General features: G+C 57.8%; 1 protein-coding gene across 2 annotated transcripts; it reads right to left on the bottom strand.

Moving 5' to 3' along the window:
- WNT4 (Wnt family member 4) lies at positions 1-25,765 on the bottom strand. Of its 2 annotated transcripts, none has more exons than XM_087446605.1 (5): positions 25,498-25,765; positions 10,980-11,215; positions 1,515-1,646; positions 1,278-1,420; positions 1-572 (listed from the first exon to the last, which is right to left on the bottom strand). In XM_087446605.1, the coding sequence occupies exons 1-5, from the start codon at positions 25,572-25,574 to the stop codon at positions 105-107; spliced, it is 1,056 nt and encodes a 351-aa protein (XP_087302731.1). In that variant the 5' UTR covers positions 25,575-25,765; the 3' UTR covers positions 1-104. The 2 variants fall into 2 exon arrangements, with proteins under 2 accessions (XP_087302731.1, XP_087302732.1); XM_087446606.1 differs by lacking the exon at positions 25,498-25,765 and adding an exon at positions 11,298-11,352.
- Positions 25,766-26,158: the final 393 nt, after the last annotated feature.

Genomic DNA, 26,158 nt, shown 5'->3' with positions numbered 1-26,158 from the left:
AAAAATACAACCAGTATCTTTTGGGGTAGGTGGTGGGGGACTCTTTAAATTATCGGCCTTCCCTGGGCCACTAGGTGGTTGCTGGGCACAGGGCGGGGCGGCAGTCACCGGCATGTGTGCAGCTCCACGAGCCGCTGGCACTGCCGGCACTTGACGAAGCAGCACCAGTGGAACTTGCAGCTGCAGCGCTCAGCCAGCTCTACCTGTGCTGTGTGGAAACCGCGGCCGCAGCACAGCAGCTCGCAGCCGTCGATGGCCTTGGACGTCTTGTTGCAGGTGCGGCCCCTCGTGCCCAGCACGCCGCTGCGCACATCCTGCTCGCAGAAGTCTGGGCTGGGCTCCAGGTAGACCAGGTCCTCGTCCGTGTGCGGCTTGAACTGTGCATTGCGCGGCACCAGCGCCCGGGAGGAGCCCACACGGCGTGGCTCCACCTCGGTGGCGCCATCAAACTTCTCCTTCAGCGCGTGGCCCACCTGGCGGAAGGGTGGCACGGCTCGCCAGCACGTCTTCACCTCGCAGGAGCCCGACACCCCGTGGCACTTGCACTCCACGCGCATGTGTGTCAGGATGGCCTGCAGGGGCGGTGGGGAGAGCGGCCATCAGATGTCAGGGGAGGCTGAGGCGGGTAACGGGAGGCAGACAGTGGGGGCACGCCACAGAATTGGAGGATTCACTGTCACGCTTCCTCTGTATTAAGCACCTACTCTGTGCCATGGTGGGCTGGAAAGCTGTGTTGGGGACAGTTGAAGAAGATACTGTCCCTGCCCTTGGCACTTGGAGTTGATGGAGGAGAGACATTTTAAAGGGAAGTGTCATATGAAACAGTGAATGACAAATGACGCGATGGGGAAGAACACGGCTGCACTGAATCTGCACAGGAACCTTGAAGAGGAGGTATTGAGAAGGCAGATGGTGTCGTAGTTAAGCACATGATCTTCGTGGTGACACAGAGAAGGGTTCAAATCCTAGCTTTGCTACTTATTGGGGTGTGTGTGTGACAGAGGAATGGAGACACACCTGTGTACATACATGTGCATAGGTGGGGGCGTGTTGGGGATGTGTGTGCTGTGTTGGGACCACCCACACTGTTCTGTGACACCTGCTCACCTGTCTGCCTCCCCATCCTGCTGTCCCGGTCCCCACTGGCCGACAGGAGTTGCCTGGTGCTGGTGAGAGCCGAGCAAATGTTTTCCGAGTGGCATGTGGGTGGAAGAGTGGGGACCTCGGCGAGCCCACCCCTGCCCCGGTGGTGACGTGGAGGGGATGAGCCTCACTACCTTCCTGCCAGCTTCGTTGTTGTGGAGGTTCATGAGGGCCCGGCTGGACGAGGCTCCCTTGCTTCTCTCCCGCACATCCACGAACGACTGTGAGAAGGCCACGCCGTAGGCGATGTTGTCTGAGCATCCTGACCACTGGAAGCCTGGGGTGCAGTGGGCATGGGGTCCACGGGTGAGCAAGGGCCTGGGCCCAGGCCCCTGCCCTCCCCCCACTCCCTCCCCACCTCCTGCACTTACCCTGCGGGCTGACCCCATGCACCGTCCGGTCACAGCCACACTTTTCCAGCTCCCCACTGCTGCACGCCCGTGTCACCGCAAAGGCCACACCTGCTGAAGAGATGGCGTACACGAAGGCCGCCTCCCGAGTCCCTGTGGGAGGCAGAGGGAGGGCAGGGCTGGGTCCCAGTGCGCCTCCCCCGCACCCTCCTTTTCTAGGGGAAGGTGTGTACGGTGCCTCCTGAGCGATGGAGGCCCATGAGAGAGCGAGGCAGGCAACCCTGTGGGCCAGGAGGTACCATGCTGGTGCTTAGTCTCACCATACCAACGGCTGCACTGCCTACCTGCCAGTCACTGCCCTAACGTCTTCACACGTGCTGATCGTGTCATCCCCATGGCTCCCCATGAGCTAAGTCCCATTATCGTCCCCACTTTACAGAGAGATTAGTCAGCTTGTCCCAGGTCACACAGTACGTGGTTGAACAGGTAGGCGGCCCAGCTGCAGGGCTCTTGGCTCCTGTGGGATACTGTTCTCACAACCTCTCCAGAAGATTAGTGATGTTAACGTCCTTTTGTGGGAGACAAGACGGGCTCGGAGAGGTGAATTGACTTACCAAGACTAGGAGCTGTGAAGGAGCAGAGCTAGACTGTCAACCCAGGTCTGGCTTCCTCTCAAACCTGTGTCCTTTTTGTGCCTATTCCCCAGCTGGCCCTGGGCCCCGACCCTGTGGTCCTGCCCCAGCTCTTCCTGCTGAGGCTGGGCCCGTTTTTGAGACCATCTTGCTTCCTTAAACCTTTCAGAGTAAATCGTTAACATCGGCCCCCACTGCTTACCACCACTGCTGATGGGGGGGGGTGCCCTCTGCCTCCGGGAGCTTCACCTGTGCCCATTTCACAGATGGCACAGTGCAGGTTTGAGGAGGGGAAGGGATCTGGTCCCAGTCACCCAGTCAGGAAGTGACAGAACCGGGGCTCAAGCACAGGTCTGCCCGCCTCTGCCGCCTGTTCCTTCCCTTCCGCCCCGTGACTGCTCAGTGGTTCTATTTTGGTGCCTGCCCTCGTCCCCTGCCTGAATGGGTGTTTTTATCCTCTTAGGAACTGTGCCTCAGGGGGTGTAGCTGCTGTGGGGCCTCTTTCTGGGGGTGTGGGTGGTGGGAGGGAATGTGTGTGTGCGTGCTTGTATGTGTGTGTGTGTAGTGCGTGTGCGCGTGGCTGGCTGGGTGTGTGACCAGACAGGTCCTGCTCCTCTCTTGGGCCCTGTGAGGGCCTCTGTGTGCCCGTGACTGTCCTTCTGTCTCTTGCTGGAGTGTCTGTGTCCGCAGGAGTGGAGGGGGCAGGTTTTGGCCCCGTGGTTGGCAATTACCTCTGCGACACCCAGGCCTGTGCTCTCGACCGCCCTGGGGAGCAGTCGCCGTGGTCAGATGGAAACAATCACCTCCTCTGTGCCTGTGTCTGTGGACAGGCAGCAGAAGCTGAGTACTGGGGTGGGGGGCAGCTCAGGTCCCGATGGCTCAGGACGCCCTGTTCTTGGTTCAGCCCTTGAGCTGGGGATACTACCCACCACCCACTCTCCACTGCCCACCCTCTGCCCTGGCCTGGCCATTTTGGGCCAGCATCAGGGGGCTTGGCTGCAGCCACGGGGGCCTGAGATGGAATCCTCTCCAAGTTAATCGAGGTTAATAGCAGGATCATGTTGGTTGGTTTTGTGCTGTGGCCGCCCAAGAGAGACGACTTTAGTTTCTGGTATTTCTGGTATTTCCAGGCCTGAACCAGCACAAATCTTTGCCCCAAAGACCAAGGGGGAAGGGAAAGCAGGAGATAGGGCGGATGGGACTGGTGGGGCAGCCCCAGCTCTTGGCCTGGCATGGTCCTTTCTCCTCTGCCTCTCTGGGCTCTCAGGCAGCCCCCGGCCCACCCCAAGCTCTGGGCTCACCTCCTCCCTGAGTGCTAGTAGCCCTCGGGTGCAGGGCTCCCTGTGAGGTTGCTCAGGGAGACCTCTGCCTCATTCCCCAAACCAACGTCCATTGGCCAGGACTCCAGGTCCCCCTTGCCCTGGCCTTGGGAACAAGGATGCTATGGTTTTCTCAGCTTGGGAGCAGGCCTAATGGACAAGATTCTGGAATAAAGATAATAGTAATGAGAGCTAAAGCTTATAGAGGGCTTACCCTGTGCTGGGCACTGTCTAAGCACTTTACGTAATTTATATACTCTTCACAACAACCCTATGGAGTAGAGACTTTCAATCCTCATTTTACAGATGAGGAAACTGAGGGACTGAGTGGTGAAGCAACCTGACCAATAACACCCAGCCAGCAAGTGATGGAGCCCAAATTTGAACTCAGGCAGCCTGGCTCCAGAGCTTTCAACCTTGACATTATCCTGCCTCCCAGAGCCCGGAGCTCCCCGGAATACACGTGTGTGAAGCCAAGAGGGGCTTCCTAAATCTCACGTGCTGTACAACAAGTCCAGTTCCCTTTGTGGGTTCTTTACTGGGGGATGGTGAGCAGTTGGTCTGTGCTCAGCACATGAGGCCCCAGAAGGCCTGGAGAACGTGGCCAAGCCACCGTGCCCCTAAAGCCGATGGCAGCGACTTCTCCAGCCTTTTCTAACTGGCTCTGGGTCCCAGCATTTTGACTTCAATGCTGTGGCTTCTCCCGGCTCCTCCTCTCTGCTGAGGTGCCCAGGCTGGAACCTTGTTCCCTGGGCATCTGGTGGAGACTGTGAGATGCAGAAAAAGGATTGTGGTGCGCCTGCAAGTGTAGCAGAGGGGAGTTCCCCAGCAATGCGGTGGATAACTGCTCCCGGGTCAGGGGATTTGCCTGTTCTAGCTGCAGGGGGAAGACATTTCTGGCTTTGTCCTTGTGGGACAGCAGAGCTGGCCCAGGGTAAGGCAGAACTTGCTAAGGTGCCAGCAGCTGCCTTACAACCTTCTACCTTTTCCATAAAGCCATTTACCCATCCCACACCCAACTCCTTTCTTCCTGCTCTTTCTTCTTCCCAGAGCACCTCCTTCCCTGGCTCCGCTGGTCTAAATCCTGTGTGTCCTCTCAGTCCTGCCTCAATGCCCTCTTTTCCAAAATGCTAAGGCTGCCTGGGGCTCGGAATTCAGAGTTGTCCTGTGGATCCAGTAATAGCTACCCTTTCTGAGGGCCTACGATATGCCAGGGCATCTCCATATGGCATCTAAGGCTCCTGACCACCTTAGCAACCAGCTTTCTCTAGCTCTGCTCTATGGAAGAAGACGTGAGGCTTGGGGGCTTGTCTGGGGTCCCTCAGCCAGTCAGTGGCCAAGTGGGAATTGGAACCGAGGCCTGTCTGACTCCAGGCCCGTGCTCTTCTGAGCCCATCACGCACGATGTCTCTCCCAGATGTTGGAAGGAAGGACATTTGAGCAGGAAGGCGTGTTTGGGGAGGACCAGCTGAGGCTGAGTTCGGCTGGAAAGGCAGCCATGGGCACAGTGATCCTCTGGGCACCTGGCGGGTGTCTGATGAAAGTGTCATTCCAAGCAGAACTCCCGTGTTTCCAAAGCAGACCCAGCAGGAGTCCTGGTGGAAGGGGCAGGACAGGCTCTGGTCTCTGAGAAAGACATTGTCCGGCTCTGGTCTCTGAGAAAGACATTGTTCCCTGTCCTGTCTCATCCCTGCCCCTAGTCTGCCTTTCCAGTCTCCTTTGCTCTCTTATCTGCAAAAGCTCACCTTTTCTTGAAACCACCTCTGGGAAGCCTCTTTGGATTTAAGAGACAGGGGGACAGGGCAAACAGTAAAGGCTTTGGAGCTGGACAAAACTGTAAGACTCTTAGCAGTGGTGGGACCTTCCTTTCTGAGCCTCATTTTCCCAACTCTAACATGGGGATAACAACGCTGCCTGGCAGGCCAGCCCCTAGCACTCCTCCTGCATCCCCTCCCACTGTCACGGACCTCCGGGACGCCAGCACTCTCGCTGGCCTGCCTGCCACACGCAGTCAGAATTGGGCCGAAAACAGTTTTATCTTCTGAGTGTCTTGTGTGTTTGTCTGGCCTCTGCAGCCCGCCTGGAAGCCCCTGGGGCCAGGCTCTCTGTCACCCATCTCCTCTCCCCCTAGCACCCAGGGCAGGGCTGGGCACGGAGCAGGCCCCTCACAGCTACTTGGAGACAGGGTTGGCTTTTGGGGAAGAGCATGGACACTCAGCCAGGCAGGCCTGAGATCCAGTCCTTGCTCGGCCACTTCCTAGAGGGATGATTTCAGTTTTCTTGTCCATAGAGTGGGGCTGATCAGTGTCCTGACCTCATCAGGTAGTTCTGACAATCTAATGGGTAGACTACAGGAAGTGCTCCGTGCAGTCTCCGGCACACAGCAGGCGCTCGAGAAGTAGTGTTGTGAGTGTTATCGCTGGGTGATTAATGCCATCTTATTCATTCGCTAACAAATATCGGTGGGGCACTGACTCAGGGCTAGTCAGTTGACCACGTGTTGCCATTGGGCTAAAGCTTCCTTAGGGCAGAGGCCTCCTCTCTTGCTGCTCCCTCGCCAAACATTTTTTATTTTTATTTTTTTAAATTATTATTATTTTTTTTTGAGGCAGATTAGCCCTGAGCTAACATCTGTTGCCAATCCTCCTCTTTTTGCTGAGGAAGACTGGCCCTGGGCTAACATCCATGCCCATCTTCCTCTAGTATATGTGGGACGCCGCTACAGCATGGCTTGATGAGTGGTGCGTCGGTCTGCGCCCGGGATCTGAACCCGTGAACCATGGACCGCCGAAGCGGAGCACACGAACTTAACCACTACATCACTGGGCCCGGCCCTCGCCAAACATTTATTGATTGCCTGCTGTGAGCTAGGCCCTATGCTGTGCACTGGGGACACTGAGGTGAGTGTGTCCTCAAGGAACTCCCAGTGGCAGAGCGTCTCTGGGGGTACCCCTCTCACACCTGCTGTGAGTTATCTGATGGCACCAAAGGCTGGCCCAAGAGGTTGCCGTGAAGGAAGGCATGTTCTCACCCTCACTGGGTCCAGTGTGATGCCAACATTGAGGACAAAGCTGAGAAGGGAGTCATAGCCCAGGACTGAGGAGCATTCCCTTCTCCAATCCCGCTTGATGTTACGGTCAGTGAGGTGTCCTAGATGTTAGACACGGGGAGTGGAAAGACGGGCCCAGGTTGAATCTTCACCTTGCTATAGCCAATGCACCACATCGCCTCCCACCCGTGGCAGCCAGAGCCCAAACAGGCCTGAGGGCTCATGGAGTGCCCTCTCGGGACAGGGTCACAGAGGCAGATGTGAAGAGGCAGGAGAGGCCTGGTGTTGTCTACAGAAGGAGGGAAGCAGGAAAAAAGGAGTCTGGGTTGCCTTTCCTGGCTCCCCGTCCTGCTCAGGCCAGCCCGCTCTGAGACCCAGCACAACCTGCTCCCGGCAAGCTAAACCTTCGCCAGGGTCTACGGCCTCTCCCTCCTGCCCTCAGACCCTTTCCGGTCATTCAGCAAGTATTCACCAGTTACCTCCTAGGTGCAGGCTCTGCTCTGCACTGGGATCCAGCAGGGACTAACACGCACAGACACTGCCACAGACGCCAATTTTACCAAATTTCTGGTAGACTTTCAGCCTAGAGCACACAGTTTGGCCCTAACTTACACATTGTCTTCATGGGTCACCATTATTTCACCATCTGTCTTGCCTCAGTAGGCCAGGAACAGGGTGGCCTCCACTACTTGCGGGTGGAGACTGTGAGACCCCGGGCAATGCTGGTGGGAAGAGAGCTGCCCCCATCCCTAGGGGTCTCTGGGGGAGTCAGTTAGCCCTTCAGAGGCATCATCTCTCTGAATTCTGACGGGAATCCCCGGAGGCTGGTGCCTGTCCCCACTTTACAGGGAGGAGGATGCTGAGGCTAGGAGACAGGATGGAACTTGCCCGAGATCTCATAGCCAGGAGTTGGCAGGTCCTGGATCTGGGTGTGTCACCACCCTCTGCTTGCTGAGTCTCTTTTCTCATCTGTAAAATGGGAACAATACCACACACACAGAGTTGTCGGGAGGGTGATCTGAAGCCAGACAGCACACAGGAGACCCTCAACAAATGGGGGCTCCTTTTCTTCTCCATGTATGGCCTGGCTCCTGGGGAGGATCTGTTAGCTATGACCTTTCCATGTCTGAGGTCATGACCCCAGCCAGGCAGCTCATGAATTGAGCACCGGCCAAGCCCCCTAACCCCCAAAGCTGGGGGCTGTGAGAGAGGCCTGCCTGGACTGGCTGCTGCTGCTGCCACCAAAAACGACAGCCCCTGGTGATGACAGACGGCTCTTCTGGAGTCTGAGTGCTGCCACGCATGTCACTGAATCTTCTCGACCACCCTGTAAGGTGAGCACGCGTATGTGCTGGTCTACCTCACAGGTGAGGACGCCGTGGCTCAGGGGAGTGAGGTCACTCGCCCAAGGTCACGCTCGCCGTGCTCTCCCTCCAGCTGCCTCATCAACCCCGGGGCTTTCTGAGAGCAGCACTGTGCCCTCAGGCCTCGGGATGGACAAGGCCCTTCTCCTCTTGTTCACTGGAGACAAATTAAGACTTTTTCAAGAGGAAAACGAAAAATACAAAAGTGAGGAGATGGATGGATGGGGAGAGCTCAGACTCTTCCTCCAAACACGACTGACGTCTGCCTGGTATGGCTGGCCTGGTGTGAGGGTACCTTGACTCAGCTCTGAGGGCCCTGGACGCTTGACCAAGCCACTCAGACTGCAGTCTGGAGCAGGTTCTGGCCAAGCCCGGTAGGATTCTCAGTGTCTCCCAGAACTTGCTGAGCCAGGGCTGGGCCCCCTCCTTGGGTCCTGCTGCAAACACAGGTGAGGAAGGCACTTCTCGACCAGGTCCCTCACCGACTTCAGGCCAGCACTGACCCATGCCTGCCCCTCTTTGCCCCTTTGAGTCCTTGCCCTGCCTTGCCTTCTGTCATTGGATGACATCCATTGACTGTCTTCTCCATGCCAGGCTCTGCCATGTGCTGGGAGACAGGTAAACGAGACATCACCCTTGCCTTGGAAGAATTCAAGGTTTAAGGAAAGAGGCATCACAGTTCAGTCTAAAAGGTGTAATGAAAGCCGTGAACACAAATGGTGTAGACAAAGTGCGTGTGTGTGTGTGTGCATGTATTAAGGTGGAGAGAGAGAGGGAGAGAGAGAAATTGATAAGGCAAATGGGTTAAAATGTAAACAGTTGGTGAATCTAGGTAAAGAGTATATGGGAATTCCTCATAGGAAAAACTGAGCTCATAGATACAGAGAACAGACTGGTGGTTGCCAGAGGTGGGGGGTGGGGATGGGCGAAATGGGTGAAGGGGTCAAAAGGTACAAACTTCCAGTTATAAAATAAATAAGTCCTGGGGCTGTAACGTACAGCATGGTGACTACAGTTAACAATACTGTACTGCATATTTGAAAGTTGCCAAGAGAGTAGACCTTAAAAGTTCTCATCACAAGAAAAAAAATTTTGTAGCTATGTGTGGTAATGGATGTTAACTAGACTTATTATGGTGACCATTTTGTAATATATACAAATATAGAATCATTATATTGTACACCTGAAACTAATACAATGAATGTCAATTATAGCTCAGTAAAAAAAAGAAGAAAACAAAAGTAGCAGACTGAATAAACCCATCACCTTGAGATGAAAAAAAGAGTGTATGGGAATTCCTTGTACTATTTTTGCAACTTTTCTATAAGTTTGAAATTATATCAAAACAAAAAATTACCAGAAAAGGGGGAAAACCCCCAGCATGAACAAAGAGCTTAGGAACCCAGAGGAAAAAGCAACCACCAACGTGCAGGAGCTGGGAAACTGGAGGAGGGAACCGCTGAGCTGGTGGAGAAAGAGGGTTGGGTATTTGGGGTAGAAGAACAAGCACGTGCAAAGACATGGGGGTGTGAAAGGGCCTGGTGCATGAAACCCTGCTGATCTATCCACCAGTCCATCCAACACATCGAACACCTACTGTGTGCGAGGGGCTTCCCGTGCTCAGGGTCTGTTGCTTGAGCCTAGTGTCTGGGCGTCACCAAACAAGGCAGCCTTGGGCCCTCAGCAGTGGCAGCATCGTCCCGGGGGAGTCTCTGCTCCCAGGCCGCTCACTGGGTCTCTGCTGCTTCTCTGGAGCAGCGATGTTCAGTAATGCCAAGCATGATTGTTCCTTTTTGGCCTCTGCCAACTTCCAGGAGAATGGCTTCCAAATTTCTATCACAGCTGGTTTCCAACAACATGCAACGGTTTGCCACAAGCCCAGCAGCTGTAGCCGTCCAGGACCACAGGTGCCAAGACAAAGGTTGGCCCAGGCAATGCCTTCCTGCTGCCTGAGCAAGTCAAAAGGCCCTGTCGACTGCTGGTGGCTCGGGAGTGTCAGTTTCATGCTCAGGAAGTAGAAAGAGGGCAGCTGGTTCAGAGCACTTCCTCGAGGGCAGCGGCTTGACCCAGTGACCTCTCAAGGAGCCTTCCAGTTGTACGGAACATTTTCTAGGCCCTGGCCCACCTTCCTCTGGCTTAATGCCTTCTCATATTTCTGGTCTCAGCTGCGAGCCTACCTCCCCGGGAAAGCTTTCTCTGAGCACCCAGCCTGACCAGGGGAGGGGTCCACCCCTGTGCTCCCAAGGCTCCTGTGACCCCTCCCTCACAGCATTTTCTTGTCGCAGGCAAGAGCAAGACCCTGGAGCTGGATTGCATGGGCTCAGGTCCTGGCTCTGCCACCTTCTAGTTCTGTGACCTTGGGCAAGTTACTTAACCTCTCTGTGTGCCTCAGTTTCTTCATCTGCAATATGGAGGCCTATCTGCAAGGGCCAGATGAGTTAATATTACTTATAACACTTGAAACAGTGCCTGGTCCCTAGTTAGTGCTATGAGTGTGTGAGCCGCTACTCCTACTGAGCGGTAGCTGTTGGCTTGACTGTGAGCCCAGGAGGGGAGGAGCTGGGTGCTGCTCTTCCCAGGTCTGCTGGGCTTGGTGAGCCTCTTAATGTGGTTCGTTAAAAGGTACAGACGGATGAGATGGGCTTGCGTACAGGAGGTGAAGTGCTAAGTTGGAAACAGCATGGGGCTGGGGGTCTGGAGTGTCAGGTCTGGATTCTGATTCTGCTGCCCACCCTCTGAGGAGCTCTGGCCACTCCATCCTTTCCCCTGCCTGAGCCTCGGTTTCTTCCTCTGTCAAACAGGAGTGGAAGCTCCAGTGTGGAAACACTGCACACTGCAGAGTGCTGCTCAGCACAAAGAACGGCATCCCCTCTGCTGGCCCTCCCACCCAGACTCTGCCCACCCAGATGCTGCCCCTCTCCCCGTGCCCCCATCTGCATTCTTTATGCCCTTGCCTGAGCAGGGTGCTGTTTTCACTTGATAAGTGACAGAATAGTCCGGCTACTCAAGAGCATATGATTCCCACCCAAGGAAACGTGGCCTCTTCCGGGGTCCCCTCGCCCGGGGCCCACACCCCGGCACCGCTGACTCCCCCAGTGCCCCCCCAGGATCCCCTCCCTCACCTTGCGTCACCACCTTGCCGAAGACAGGCAGGGAGTCGAGCGTGGAGCAGTTCCAGCGCCGGTTCCGGAACTGATACTGGCACTCCTCGATGGCCAGCTGGGCGCCACGGCGCACCGAGTCCATCACCTCCAGGTTCCGCTTGCACATCTGCACCTGCCTCTGAATCAGACCCTTGAGCTTCTCACAGGTCTCCTCCTCGGAGATGCTCCCCACGGATGACAGCTTGGCCAGGTACCTGCAGAGAGGATGGTGGGGGTGGAGTGCGGTGCAGGGCACCTTCCCTCCGCTTTCCACTCCCAGGATGAGGCCCTGCCTACCCCAGGTCTCTGGGAATTGACTTGTCCCAGAGATGGGTCCTGGTGGTCCACTTCTCTGGATCCAGTGACAGGCACTCTTGCCAGGCTCTCAGGGCTGGAGAGGGGAGTGCTGTCTTGCACAAGAAGGCCTCCGCCTCGAGTCAGCCAAAGCAGGCAGAGCACTGGGAGGGAAGGTGACAGAGTCTCTGCGGGATCCCTCCTGCACCAGCGTCTGTGCCCTGATGTTACCCCAGACCCAGGCCCTGACTCTGACCCCTTCATGTTGAGGGGGGGTCCCTCTAGCTAGGAGGCTGGAGCCACTGTCTGCCCTGGTGTCTCTCTTTCCCCACTCCCAGGCCGGGACCCCAGTGACCTAAGCCCACCTTCTGGCTATAAGGCTAAGATCCTCACTGCCAGCCACATCCCAGGGCCACAGATGGAGACCAGTGTCAGTGCTGCAGCCCTTGGAGGTGGGATAATGAGGGCAGTGAAGGGCTGGGGGACTAGGGATGGTCAGCACACTGGTGGTGGCGGGGGAGGCAGGCTTCAAAAACAAAGTGTGCCATGTTCTCCCCTCCCTCAGCCCCTAGTTTTTATAGCCTGAAAATGGGGCACCAATGCTGGCTCACCTCGTAGGGTCATGCTGATGATCACAGTCTAGATGAGACAATTTATGTCAAGGTGCTCTGGGACCAGGCACATGTGGGGAGAAGGGGCTTTAATGCATCCATTTCAGCGGAGGACAGGAGTGAGCAACACTGTTCATCGAACACCCACTGTGTGCCATGCATGGTGGCAGGCACTTCACCTTGTTGCATCCTCACCCCAAATCTGTGAAGTGATAATTATTATGCCCATTTTATGGATTCCAAAATGAAGGCTGAGAAGGTGATGTGCCCAAGGTGACACAGATAGCAAGTGCCAGAGCCAAGCTTCTTTCAAACCCCTTCAAATGCTTCCTCCTCCACGGCAGGTTGAGAGGCCTGGGAAGGCTCTGCCCTGTCTAAGGATGGACACTTTGTGATCTGGACCAGGAGGCAAGGCGGCCCGGAGCAAGATACAAAACGCTCATCGGGATGGGAGCAGAGCCGGGGAAAGGCCCTGTGATGAAGAAGCAGTCCCTCTCTCAAGTGAAGGAGGTGGGCATTGACTGAGCACCTACTAAGTGCTGGGTATGTTTCAGAGGGGTGAAGTGACTGGCTCAAGGTCACCTGGCTTGTAAGGGCAGACCTGGATTGGAGCCCAGGTCTGGAAGACCCCACAACTTGTGCTCCAATCACTGTCTGTCAGCCACCTTTCCCCATCCCTCCAGTGTCCCTGGCCAGGGCCAAGTGCACGTAGTAGGTGCACAAGTGGCAGCCTAATGGTGGGAGGAGAGCTGAGTGGTGACTCCTATCCTTCCCCTGCCTCCCCTCCCACCTATTTAGAGGGGGATGCATCTGCTCACCTCCCAGGGCAGGGCTGCCTGGGGCTGCCTTCCGGGTTCTTGGAGGAGCAGCAGAGTGCAGAGAATCACAGACTTCAGCGGTCTTCCCTGACAGGTGATCTGGTCCAGACCCCTCATTTTACAGGTGAGCACAGAGAGGGAAAGGGGCCCTCCTACCGCCTCCCTGAGGAAACTTTACTCTCAGCCTCAGCCACACAGATCAGGGGCTCTGAACAAAAGAGAGCGAGTGTCCTGCTGACCCCAATTCTACAGTGAACCAGCACCCCAACCCCCCAGGGGCTTGGCCAGCAAACTGGGTCTGGGGGAGGTGAAGATGCCACTGCATCCTATAAATGAAGCTGCACACATTTCTTGTCTGAAGAAGGATCAAGGGGGAAGGTCACTGCTCTCTGGGAGAGTTTTCTCATCTGTAATGTGGGGAAGATACCACTGGTTTTGGCTAAGTCAGGGGCCTGTTGTCAGAGCAAAAGGGATCCTGTATGTGAAAGATGGTCTGACACGGGGCCCGAGGAACTCCACATCTTTTTGCTGCATGAAGGAATGAATGAATGTTGCCCCAATAGACAAGTACACAGAAAATTAAATAGGGGAAATTTTTATGATGATGATAATAAGAATAGCCAACTGTTATGGAACTTTGTCAGGACGGGGCTACGTACTTTACTGACATTATTGCATTTCTCCTCTCAGCATGCCAATGAACCCCCACTTTATAGAGGAGGAAACTGAGGCACAGACAGGTTAAGTAATTTGCCTTGTGCACAAGGTCACACAGCTAGTAAGACGTGGAGCCAGGACTTGAACCTGGCTTTGCCTGACTTCAAAGCCTTTGGTAGAGACAATGTTCTTTTATGCGGCTCAAAGACTAGAACTGACACCAGTGGGCAGAAGCTGCTGGGAGCTGGGTTCATTCAACCCAAGGATGTGGCCATGGTGCAGTTGGTGGGCTGCCTGGTGGATGCCGAGCTCTCTATCCCCGGAGGTGTGCAAGCAGTGGGATTTTATTTGTTAGGCCTGTGGGTTGGACCAGCGTGATGGTTCTCAAATCTGGCTGTGCATCAAAACATTTGTGGAGTTTGTTGAAAGCCCAGGTGTCTGGGCCTCACTCCAGGTGAGGCTTGGTGGGCATCTGGGCTTCTAACACGTTTCCAGGAGCAGCTGTGAACCAGGCTGGGCCTGGCCTGGAGAGCATGTTAGGAGAAGCTCTTGGGTAACCACTGGTGATGTTTCCTTCTAAGCCTGAGGGAGATCTGATTCTGGGACCCCCTCTCCTCCTCTCTGCTGCATCAGCCCCCTGGCTGTGCGGCCTGTCTGAGTATGGCTTTCTTTATCTAGAAACAGAGATAATTGTTCCTATCCTAGAAGCTACTGTGAGAAATTAACACGATCTGATGTGGCCGGTGCACCTGGTCTCACTGGACACATGGTAGGTGAGCCCTAACTCTGAGGATCTCCCCCTTCTCTGGTGGGTGGTCTCAGGCAGTCTAACCTCCCCTCACGCTCCCCTCGATCCGTGCCTCCCGGGGGCCTCCCTGACTTCTCTACTAGGTCCTGCCTAGGGGATACAGAGACTGGTAGTGTCAGGGCGGAAGCCTGAGCCTTTCAGAGGGGAGACAAGGGCGGGAAGATGGCTGACGGGCAGGGAGAAGGTGCACCTGGAAGGTGAGGGGCCCCACTTGGCTCCTCAGCCTTGCCTGCGGGGTCCCCCTGCCTCCGCCAGCTGAGGGAAGGGGTCCCCTATGGAGCTAGTCCCACCTGGCTCTCTTGGCCTGCAGGGGGCGCCAAGAGCCCAGCTACTGGCCATGGGCCAGGTTCACGTTTGGGAGGCCAGGGGTGAGGGGACAAGGAGTTGGGCTTGAGGTTGGATCCTTTCCTGCTCAGACCCAGGGTTGGCCTCTTGGAGAAGGGGAGCGGGCCCGATTCCCTCTGTGACATGCGGGCACAGAGCTGGCTTGTCCCCATCTCAGCCTCTGTTCCCTCTGCAGCCAGCCAACGGGCCAGGTCCAGCTGTGCTGGGTCCTGGCTTCTGATGAAGGGAGGTGCTCAAGGGCAGGGGTTCTCTGGGCAGGAGGAACAGGCTGGGGATGTCTGGCTGAGCCACCAACCCTTGCGACCTTGGGCAAGTCCCTGTCCTCATCGGAGCCTGTCTCCCATGGGTTCAATGAACTAGTGGGTCTGTGTGGCCTTTCCCACTGTCAGAATTGGTGGTCCTCCTTCTACAGACTGGGATGGCGGGTCCAAGCCTCAAAGGCCTCCTGGCCCCATGCCAGGCTGATGGATGGAGCCCCTGCCATTGAAGGAGGAATGAGATGGACTAGAGGAGCCACCCACCTCCCTCCCCTAGGCTCAGAAGTCAACGAGGGGAGACGGGCTGAAATAACAGTAGTAGGGATTTAAGGGTAAGCTGCCGGGCTGCCGTGACCGTGAGTCATTGGGATAGCTTCCAGGAAGAAGCTGAGAAACCTCTTCCACCAAGGAGTGTCCCTGCCCCCACGCTGGCACCAATGCCCACCACCCCCAGCCCCTGCCTTCATCTGGCCCAACAGCTGTCCCATGCCACAGGAGGCACAGTCCTGCCCCCGTCCTGGCTCTTCCAGATCCCAGGGTCTTGCCTGGGAAGCGCTGGGTGCCAGAGCTGGACATGGAGCTGGGAGTGGGCTGGAGAGAGTTAGGACCCCAGGCATCACAGGCCCTTGCCCACACTGCTGCTCGTTCTGGTGTCTGGTTAGGGTGTTGGCCTCATTTTACAGATGAGCAAACCGAGGCCTAGAGAGGTGGAGCGACTCGCCCAGCTTCACACAGCTAGCGTGCAGCAAAGCTGGAAGCAAACCCCGCTCTGATTGGGAACTCTCTGCCCTGTACCCTGGTGTGGCTCTGCCCTGTTAAACAGCTGCGGGAGGCTGATGCCGCCCTCAGTGTCACGTCCAGCCCATGGCCTCCTCAGTGCCCAGCATAGGGAGCAGCACGTGGAAAGTGTGCAGTAAATGCTTGCAGCGGGAATGGGGGCTCTGTCCTGCCCGGGACCCTGCTGTTCACCTCTTGGCAGAGTGCTCAGGTAGGGAAGCAGGAGGTGAGGGAGGAGAATGGGGGCTGCCTTTGCCTTTCAGTCTGCTGAGGGCTTGGAGACCCTTAGGCGGTTGGCCCAACTGGTCGTAGGTGCCTCAGGAATCCCCTCCTTGCACCCTAAGGTGGCTCACCCTTTCCCCCAGAGACACGCATGCCACTCACTGACCCTGGAGTGGGGCAGGGCTCAAATGTCGACTGCACAGCCATCTCTGGGGGAGACAGAGAGCCGGGGTGTGATCCGGGCTGGCCGCCGCTGGGCCGGGCCGGCCTGTGGAGGGCCTTGACCATCCCTGCTTGTTTTCCCGTTCTGGTTGCAATGCCCCAGTTTAAGCCTCTTCCTGCCACTGCTGAGTACAAGCTTTGCAATTTGCCACCTGCTGCCCCCACCACCCAGGACTCCAGCCACAGCCGTGCCATCGATCAGGTTACCTCACCAGCCCAGGCCGCCCCGCTGCCACTGCCAGCCAGCTCGTGCCCCGATCTTCTACGGGGGCTGCAGGTCCTTCAGGCTCCTCCCAGGAGGCCCTCCCCAGGCGGCCCGTGCCCGCAGCTTGCAAGGCTGGAGGGCCCTGGCCCTGCCAGGGAGATCAGATCCTCTCGGCCACCTGCTGTTTTCATTAGAAACTAAAATTAGCTGGGCTTGTCCCAAGCTTTTCCAGGTTTGCTTGCTTTTTTAAAAAAATATACAAATTCCTAGAGGAAAATCTGCACCTCTCGGACTCCTCCCCGGCTCTTACTCTGCGCGTCAAGAGGAGAGGAGACGGGAAATAGCTGGAGCGTTTGGGAGGCCAAGCAGATCGGTGTCATGGGTCCCGGCCCCGCGGGTGTCCAGGTGGGGGCTGGGACGCCAGCCCAGGCCTCTCTGTCCCCTCCTTCTGGCCTCCCTGCCTGCCCAGGCCACATTTAGAGCCTCCTCACCAGGGAGGAAGGAGGCCAACGGGTGGGAGGAGGAGCCGGAAGGAAACGGAGTGCCTGCTGCAGAGTGAGCCTCCTTGGGAGACACGGGCTGGGGGAAAGCTAGGGGGACACAGACCCCGTCCAGGACCGTGTTCTCATGGGGGTGGGGAGCACCTGGTTCCCCAAGATCCTTATCACGCCCCCAATTGTTTTCAGACCTTTGAACGTTTCTGTACCCACGGTCTTAGGATCCTGCTGTCCTCTCCCCCATGGCGCCCCTGTCCCGGAGACTCTCATCCCTCAGCACAGCAGGCAGTGTGGTGCACTGTGCAAGGGAGACGGACAGACTGAGTCAGAATCCCATCTCTGTGTTCCTCGAGGCAAGTAAGTGAGCATGCCTGAGCCTCAGTATCTTCATCTATAGAATGGGGAGGATAATAGTTTCTACCTCAGGAGGCTTAAATGAATTAAATGGTCATATGGTAGGCATTTTCCCCGGTTGGCAACATTATTATATTACCATCATTATTAAGATGTTTACCATCATAGTAATCATCGTCACTGCCGTCTCAAAGACTCTTCATGCCCTTGAGCTTGGACCCTCTGCTGGACCCCAGTGGTTCTGCTGCTTTAGCTTCTTTTGCTTGGCTCAATCAGCTCTCTTAGACCTGAGTTCCCAACCCTTTTTTCAGCTGAGCACACTGAGGGGTGGACACACTCCCATCAGGAACAGTGGGTCACCTCCACCTCGATCCCAACTGCAGATTTTTGACGGATCTCCAGACGGAGTAAGCAGAGTTACAGCATGCGTTTCTCGCCCATCAGTGATTCTGGCCCATCAGAGGGACCCTTCAAGCCCCGGGAGTATGGGAGATGGGATGGAGGGGGGATGGTGCTGTTGGATCAGGAGCTGGGGACCCTAGGGGGAGGGGAGCAGGGACGGTGGGGTCCAGGACAAGTTCAGGTGTGCCCAGGGGACTTGGGATCTGTTTGTGGGACTAGATGACTGGAAGAGAGGGACCTTACGTCCCCCGTCACTCATGCTCTTCAAACAATAGCTACATGCTTTAATACGTGCTCATTGCAACCACGCATGGTTGGCCAGGCAGGTATCATCCCCTCCATTTTACAGATGAGGAAACTGAGGCTCAGAGAGGCACGTGTTCAAGGCCGTGCAGCCCATCAGGGGTGGTCCGGATTTGAAAACAGCTCACTCTGGCTCCTCGGCCTGGGCTGGCTGATCAGGCTCCCAGATGGTCCACGAGAACACAGTCCTGGACAGGGTCTGTTTCCCCGCTGCTTTCCCCCAGCCCGCGTCTCCCAAGGCGGCTCACTCTTCAGAAGGCACTCTGTTTCCCTCTGAGGACATGATGGTTTGGCATCAATAGACAATGATTTGGGGAAGCTGGCTTCATTCTTGCACTGATGTGTCTTTCTAGAGCCCCAGGTCTTTTCTGAACTGCAGCGAAGGTGTCTGGGTTTTTTTCAGAAGTGAGAGGTGCTGGGGAGGGAGATGTCTCAGTGGTGCTGTGGCTGCCTGGACAGTGTCCAGGCCTGTGGTCCCTGCAGCTTCTGCAGCCATGGAAGGAGTTGCTGCCACTGGCCTGAAAGCCCTGAAGGAGCAGCCAGGGAGCCGGGGCGGGCCTTGGAGACACTTGCAGCGGTTGTGGGGCAGTGGGTGCTGCCTCCTCTCCACGCCCGTCCTGGCTTTAGCATAACACTAGACTTCTCAATGCCCGGCTCAAGTGCACTTTGCCCCAAGTGCATTTTCTCAGTTGGGGGGAAATGAGGGCCTCCTTTGGGGCCCAAGCCCCCACTTATGTACCTTGGGGCACTATTCCCCTCCTCCTGTCTCCTGCGATCCCTACCTCCCTTTACTCCCCATCCTCAGAAGCTTCAGCACCCCCATCTTCTGTCTCTTGGCTTCTCAGTTTCCATTACATCCAGTGCCCTGGTGCCCCAGCTCCCCACATTTCATTCCTGAGGGTTCTGTGACCCCTACTTCCTGTTTGGGAGCCCCCCCATTTCCCATCTCACAGTATTTGTTTCCAGGGGAGCTGGTGGCTGACTCAGGGCCAGGAATTAGCCACTCAGACCTGAGCCTGGAGGAAGGTAGGAATTTTCCTTCTCTCCCGGGGGGGCAGGCGTGGTTGTAGGGGGAGTGGGTGTCAGATTTAGGGCACTTCCTGACCTTGCCTCGCCCTCTAATTTGCCAGAAGAGACCTTCTCCCTTGCAAAGACCCACCCAACCTTTGTCCTCAGAGTGCCTTCCTTGCCCCGGTAGCCACTGAACCGTTGCACTGTCCTTCCTAGCTTGGCTGGGGGAGCCCAGGGGTGGGGAGCGGGGAGCGACGGGTGAACCCAGCTGAGCTGTCCAGGGCCAGCGCTGGCTTCCTGAGTGAGGCTCCTGCTCTGGCGGCTCTAGGTTTCCAGCGAGTTCCTTGGCCTTGGTGGATCCCATCTAAAGGCTCAATCCTGGGAGAGCCTATGGCCAAACCTGCACCCCCACACCAGCAGGGCAGATGGGAAAACCTTGGTTCCTTCCTTGCTCCAGCTGCTCAACACCTCCAGCAGAGAATGACTGGCTAGGGGTGTGGGGCTGCAGGTCTGCTTTCACCTGCAGCAGGGCAAGTTCCGAGAGGACAGTCAGGAGACCTGGGGTGGAGTTCCAGCTCTCTCACTAATATGCTGGGTAACCCAAGTGTGCAGCCCAGTGCCTGATGGAGTAGGTCTTGACAGGCAAGCATGTGACCTGACTGAATGGGGCTCACCAGGCCCTCCTCTGCCCGGAGCTCAGTGTCCCGGGAGGCGGTCGAGCTGAGCGTCTCTGAGAGCCCCTCCAACTCTGATGCCTGTGATTCGGTCCTCGATGCCTGGGTGCCAGGACAGCTGGGCATCCCTGACTCAAGAGGAGTGCCCTGCTGTCTCTGGCCCTCGGGGAAGAGTTCCTGGGACCCACTCCTGCCATGATCGGACTTAGTGCTAACAGAGTGGGAACAGGGTCTAAAAGGACCATTCAGAGTCACAGCAGGGAAAAGGTCCCTCTGGTCTCATCAGCAATTCCTGCTTCTGATGGGCCTCTGCGAAGTTCCCTGTGAGACGTTGGGAGGTTCCTTCCCTCCCGGGACACAGGCCTCCCTCCTTCCACTGCCTCCCTCCCCCTCTCCCTCCCTCGGACCAGGTCCCCTCCACTGCTGGGGTTCTGACTTGGCTTTTAAAACATAGTTTTAAAACATAGTTTGGTTTCAAGTTTGCCAGGAGATGGGGGAGGTGGAGAGGGGTTTGGATGGGGAAAGGAGGAGCTGGTGGGGTCACGGCAGGGAGCGAGCCTTCTCCCGAGTTTGGCCGACTCACAGAAGATGCAGTTCAGGACTCAGAGATAAAACCTGGCAACTCCTGTGGAAATCTGGACAGCAACCATGGGGTCGCAGCTTCACCTTCCAGCTGAGTTTGCCGAGCAAACCAGCGGCAGCTCTTGCAAGCTCCTTTGGAGTGGGGGTGACTGGAGGAGCCAATGGAGGGTAGCCGTCACCCCTGTCAGTGGCTCCCTGCCTAACTCTGTGCCCAGCTGGCTCAGGCCAAGCCCTTCTTCCCAGAGGGAGGAACAAGCGGAGAAGGCTTGGTGCAAATGCTCAGCTTTCCAAATGCACCCACAGGGCCCAAGTTGGGCAAGTTTCAACAGGTTTGGGGAGCACTGTCTTGTCAGATGCTTGCTGAGTTGCTCAATTGCTAATCCAGGGTTGGGGAAGAAAGTCAAACCATAACAGACAGCTAGGTCGTGACTGCTGCCTGAGCAAACCCCTCGGGCAGAGCCTGGTCCTGGGGCCCTGCAGTGGAGGGCGAGGGGGAGAAGGCGCTCAGCCTGGCTCTGCGGGGTCTGCCCTCGCCGGGAGCCGAGGGGCAGCGCAGCAGATCTGCTGGGTGACAGCCACACTTCCTGACACCGCTTTGGCACATCTTAACATCACCTGAGACTCAGGGCAGTGGAGCAGAGCCTCCCTCTGACTCAAGGTCTTTGAAGACAGGGCACCATTTGACAGCAACTTAAAACCCTCTGGAACGAACAAGCCCTTCCTTCCTCATCCATCAAATATCGAGAGCGGCCCTACTACACGTCGGACATGTGCCAGGCACTATGAGGAGGTTGAGAGGTGTTTATGCCACAGCCTCGGCCTCTCGATGTTTATAACCTGTAGAAGAAGTGAGAAGCCACACTGCTGGATTATAGTTATATATAATACTAGACAGTTCTATAGCCAGGGGATAAAAACCATGAGATCTGGACATGTGGGAGCAAGTCAAGTTCAAATCCTGCTTCTGATTTACAGAATGTCCTAGGGGAAGTCACTGCACCTCTGGGCCTCCGAAGCAGGGCTGAAAAGAAGACAGATTTGCTCCTCTGAAAGCGGGAGGGGAGAAGTTATGTGGTTCTAATATGGTCATGGGTGTTCAAGTGCTTTGTAAACCAGGGGTGATTTTGCCCCCCAGGGGGCATTTGGCAATGTCTGGGGACATTTTTGGTTTTCACCTGGGGGGGTGCTACTGGTATCTAGTGGGTAGAGACCAGGGATGCTGCTAAATGTTCTGCAGTGCCCACCACAGGCCCCAAATCTCAATGGTGTGGTGTGAGAAGTGCGGTGTAAACTTCGGGCGGTGGGTGGCGAGTGTGTTAGTGGTTGTGATTCAGGGCTCAGAGCTGTGGGAGGAGCTCTGAGGGGATTGGTTGTTACCATTTAGAAGGGACAGAGGGAATCCTTTTCAGATGGGGACTAGGGGGACACTTCCTTTACCTGTGGGGCTGGCACTGTGCATCTGGGCTGGCTCTGCCCACACCTGGCCCAACGAGTTGTGCCCAGACTGCCAGGCCCCACTCTGCCCACGGCCAAGGGAGTCGCACACCCCTGCCGAGCGAGCAGGACACGGGAGCTTGGCCTAGAGACACACACCTGCGGGGAGTCAGATCCAGGAGGAGCAGTGCGTGCCTCCCCCGAGGCACGGACAGGCGCTCCCAGCAACAACTCCTCTGGCCAGCAGGATTTGCCCCTGAGCCGGGCTGGGCCTCGTTGGCTCTGTGAGGCTCTTGTGGGGGCCCTGGTTGAAGAGCAGGGAGGCAGCAGCCTCGGATCCTACCTGTGTGACCTGTGTAAAATCACAGGATCCAGACGGGACGGTTTGGGGCAAACAGGGCTTCAGCAGCCCAAGGCCCGTTCTCTCCATCCTCCCGGTAAACATGGACACGACTCCCCCATCTCACTGACAGCAGCTCTCAGCTTCCAGCAGCAGCCATGGTCACCATTTCCATCAGCGTGCCTGACACTCAGCATGCCACATGCATGGGCTCACTCTTCCCTCACAACCCCCCAAGGGTGGGTACCATTTTACAGATGAGGAGCCTGAGGCTCAGAGAGGCTAAGTAACCTGTCCAAGGTCACTCAGCTGCCCAGTGGCAGACCTGGGATGGAACTGTGGGCTATCTGTCCCAGAGACCCAGTTCTTAGCCACTTGGCTGGGCTATCTTTGAGTGCAGCATGGGCTCTCGCCTAGCGGGCCTGTGCTGGGGCCCAGCTCAGTGTGCTGCTGCCTTTCTTCCGGAAATCCACAATAATGAAACCTTAGCTTATCTGTTCACTAGCCCTTCCCAGTGCTTCCATTTAGGGTTCAGAGCCATCTGCTGAGGACTGTGGCCCAGAGGGTGGAAGAAGCCCACCCAAGGCCACCCAGCACGTGGGGCAGAGCTGGGACTGAAACCCTGGTCTCCCGATTCCCAGCACAGCCCCAGTGCCCGGTGGGGGGACATTCAGAGACATTTCTGAGCCCAGGTCTGGGGCAGAGTCTAGGCCTTCCACCGACAGACTGTTTTCATCCATCCATCCCTCCCTCAGTGGTGGGAGCTGCCACAAGCTGTCAACTCGCTCTGGGTGCCAGACAGAAGTCTAATCAACAGCTTCCAGCTTCTCTGGGCTTGCCCAGGCCTCAGGCTGCGGAGCCCTCCCAGCTCCAGGCTCCATCCTGCCCAACAGCTGCTGCACGCAGCATGACACCTGGCCTCCCCACCAGGCCACCCGCCCTTCTGAGACAACAGACAGCACTGGCTCTTGCAACCGGCCAGCCAACCGACCCTGGACTGAAGCCTGACTCCAGGTACTGGAAGGGGACTGGACACCCAGGCTTTGCTCCTCTGAGAGCACTGCCAGCCATCCTCTCGGGGCCAGACCTCTGGTGTGGCTCACACGTGAAAAGACAGCGCCAGCCACTGTGCTTGGGTGGACATCTGTCTGCCTGAAGCTTTTCCGTCCAGAGGCAGCTTTTGGTTCAGATGCCTCTGCCACTTACTGGCTAGGTGACTTTGGGCCATTACCTCCATGATCCCTGATCTTCTCATCTGTGAAATGGGATTCAGATGTTGTCAGGATTTGGATAGTACAGTGGGAGCTACTATAATTATTATTATTGTCATGATTCTACAACCTCCAGGCCAAGCCCCCCTCTGTGACTGCTCCAGCTCACACTTAACTCTTTCCTCTGACAGCAGTAGCTTGTACGCTGTCCCACCCATCCGTGGGTTTGCTTTTCTCTTGTCTTTCTACCTAGACCCCAGGTTCCTTGGAGGCCAGGCTGTGACACCTATTTCCCCCAGAGCTGGCTCAGTCCCCGGCCCTGGGTTGGAGGTTGGTCAATACAAGGCAAATGACCTAGTCCTGGAATGTGCCCAGAGATCTCTTCTCCATCACAGCCTCTCTGGGTTGGTGGGGTCCTGGGAAGCCCCTTGTTCCTCCTGCCCTGGGCTGAGCGGAGAGACCCTTGGCATGAAGCCCAGGGTGGAGCAGGAGTGATCTGGGTCACCTGGAGACCTGCTTCGTGGCAACCTGAACCATCCCTACTGCAGAGAACAGGTCTGCCAACCTCTCTTCTCCGTCTAGGCTGCCCCTCCTCACCCCCCCCCCCCACGGCGCAAGCTAGAGAACTGAGCTGTTGGAATTCCCCACAGTGTGCGTGACCCAAAGCTGGGGCTGCCTCCCTGGCTGGGATTTCGGGCTTGGATGTGGCTCAAGGTGGGTGGTGACACCACCTGGGCCACACTGGCTCAACTTTGGGATGGCTTCAGGGAAGGGGGTAGGTCACTGCCTGGGAGTTAGAGCATCTGGGGCCTCAGTTTCCTCATGTGTAAAATGAGCCAAACACTAGATGCTCTTGAAGGACTTTCCACTGCGGATGTCGCCCTCTGGCCTGAAGGCCTGGATCAGACCCCTGAATTGCCACTTCTTTCTCTGCCTTTCCATAGCCCTCCGCGCCGGGTGCATCAGACCCATCTCTTGCTCTCCCCGATGCTCCCGCTCACTTTGGAAACCCAGGCTCTGAACCCATGCTTTCAAGAGTCAGCTCCAGGGACCCAAGACTCCCCCAAGTCCAAAGCAGCTCTGCCCTCCTCGGCTCTGCCCCCCAGGCCCCACTCAGGGGGATGGCCTGCAGGGGGTGGTGGGAGGAGGTGGTGGTGCCCTGGTTTCTGTACACTTTGCCACTGCCCCTGAAGTGTTAATCAAATTAAGTCTCCAAGAAAAACAAAAGCTCCACAGCCACTTCAGGCTGCCTTGGAGTCGATCGCTCTCGGAACAGCTGGGAGAATTCCACATCACCTCCGTCCCCCAAGCCCTGGGTGGCTCTGACCCCAACGAACACACTCCTTCCAGCCTGCAGGGCCCTGGCCGGCCGCAATGACCTCATAGCAACAGCCATTGGACACTCGGGGCAATTTCATGGGAGATATTTGTTCTTCCGTCTTGATGTAGAGAGAATTTTTTCCTCTCCCGCTGTCTCCATGGAAACCCCAGCTACACTGCTGGCTACCCACCTTCCCACCCCATGCTTTTCAGATCAATATTGGAGCTTGGCTCCCCACTGGCTGCCCACAGCAGATGGGGGCTGAGCTCCCGGCAGAAGGAATTGGGGCCAGGGTTAAGCCTGGGGCCAAGGGAATGGTCAGGGGGTTGAGGAGGGAGTCTGGGTCCCCTTGCTTCCCTGTTCACCCACTCACCCTTAGAATCCCCCCAGCGAACCTTCTGTCCCTCTGCAGGGAGTCCCCTGAGCCAGGCCCAGTCAAAGAGAGACAGACAGACAGGTCAGAGCGGTCACCACCCCTCCCTCCTTAGGCGGGACACAGGGAGGTGGGGGGCTGTTGTCCTCTTTAAGGGCTGGATGGAGTTTCTTCCTGTCCCAGGGAGAACCAAGGCCGGCCAGCGCCAGCCGCGGGCTCTCGGAGGCCCGGCGTCCCGGTCCCTTCCCTCCTCTATCCCCGGCTCCCGCCCCGCAAGCAGAAACAGGTCCCTGCACGCCTCCAACCCAGCCCGCAGCGCGGCGCAGCTCGGCGCGGGGAGCTCGCGCCCGGGCTTCTCGGGATTAACCTGCTCTTACGACCCAGGGTCCTTCCCCGTCATGGGCTTCCTCGGCGACCTGTCAGCCCCGCCTGGGCTGCGCCCCGCGCCCGGCGCCTCATCCCGGCCGCCGCCCCGCGCTCGCACCCCTTGCGCTCTCGGGCGCCCCAGGCCGCCTATGGGTGCGGACGCCGCCGCCACCCCTGCAGCCTCTGGGCTGGGAGCCGGACCCGGGAAGGAGGGGTATCCAGAGGGAGGCCGGGGCAGTGGAGGCGGCAGCGGAGAGAGCGAGCGAGCCTCGCGTCCCGCGGCCGAGACACCTGCCGGGCGCCCCCGCGCTCGCTGCCCCGCGCCGCCTGGCACCGGCCGCTGCCCCCGGGGCCTGCCCCGCCCCGCCCCGCCCGGCCCCCGCCCGGCCCAGCCGGGTCCCGACCCGACTTACAGCCAGTTGCTTGCGGCGGCCGAGAAGACGGCGAAGACGAGGAGGCGCAGAGAACGCAGGCACGAGCGGGGACTCATGGTGCCGCCGCGGGCGCCCGGCCCCGGGCAGCGGCTGCGGCCGCGGGGGGCCTCCCGTCGGGGCGGCAGGTGGGCGCCCCGCGGGCGGGCTGGGGCGCGGCGCCGGGCGCGGGCCGGGGCGCGCGCGGCGGGGCTCTGCCTCCGTGCCTGCCGGCAGCCCTGCCCGCTGCTGCGCCCGCTGCCCGGCGCGGACCAGACTGTCAGCGCCGCCCCAGAGCCGGGATGCGGCGGCGGCGGCGGCGGAGGCGGGCGGGCGGGCGGCCGGGGGGGCGGGCCGGGGGCGGGCCGAGGATGGGGTTACCTGGGCGGGCCCAGCCGCCCGGGACACCCCCCGGGGGCGGGCCGGAGCGGCGGCGGCAGCGGCCGCCTTGGCCCGCGGGACTGGGCTTCTCCGGGGGCCTCTCGGGTCCGGCGCCCGGGAGGACTTGGGGCCCGAGCCCGCTCCAGGCACGCCTGGCTGCGCGCCGTGTAGTCCGGCCGGGCTAGAGGCGCGGCGACCCAGCTGCCTGGTCCCCGCCCGGGCCTTGGGGACAGACGGGCACAGCTCCCCCAGCCCGCCGCTGCGGGCACTGCAGCGCCGCCCT

This window comes from Ceratotherium simum, chromosome 22 (assembly GCF_057802395.1).
Source record: "Ceratotherium simum simum isolate JZ-2026a chromosome 22, ASM5780239v1, whole genome shotgun sequence".
NCBI classification, from domain to species: Eukaryota; Metazoa; Chordata; class Mammalia; order Perissodactyla; family Rhinocerotidae; genus Ceratotherium; species Ceratotherium simum.
The sequence above is the reverse complement of the archived record's forward strand: the minus strand, read 5'-3'. Positions and strand labels throughout refer to the sequence as shown.

Excerpts from the sequence above, each read along its gene's own strand:
- WNT4 (XM_087446605.1), bottom strand. The coding sequence starts at position 25,574 with ATGAGTCCCCGCTCGTGCCTGCGTTCTCTGCGCCTCCTCGTCTTCGCC. Across the intron at positions 11,216-25,497 it reads GCCGCCGCAAGCAACTGGCT|GTACCTGGCCAAGCTGTCAT; the intron begins GTAAGTCGGGTC and ends TCCTCTCTGCAG. Across the intron at positions 1,647-10,979 it reads CGGCAAGGTGGTGACGCAAG|GGACTCGGGAGGCGGCCTTC; the intron begins GTGAGGGAGGGG and ends TGCCTCCCACAG.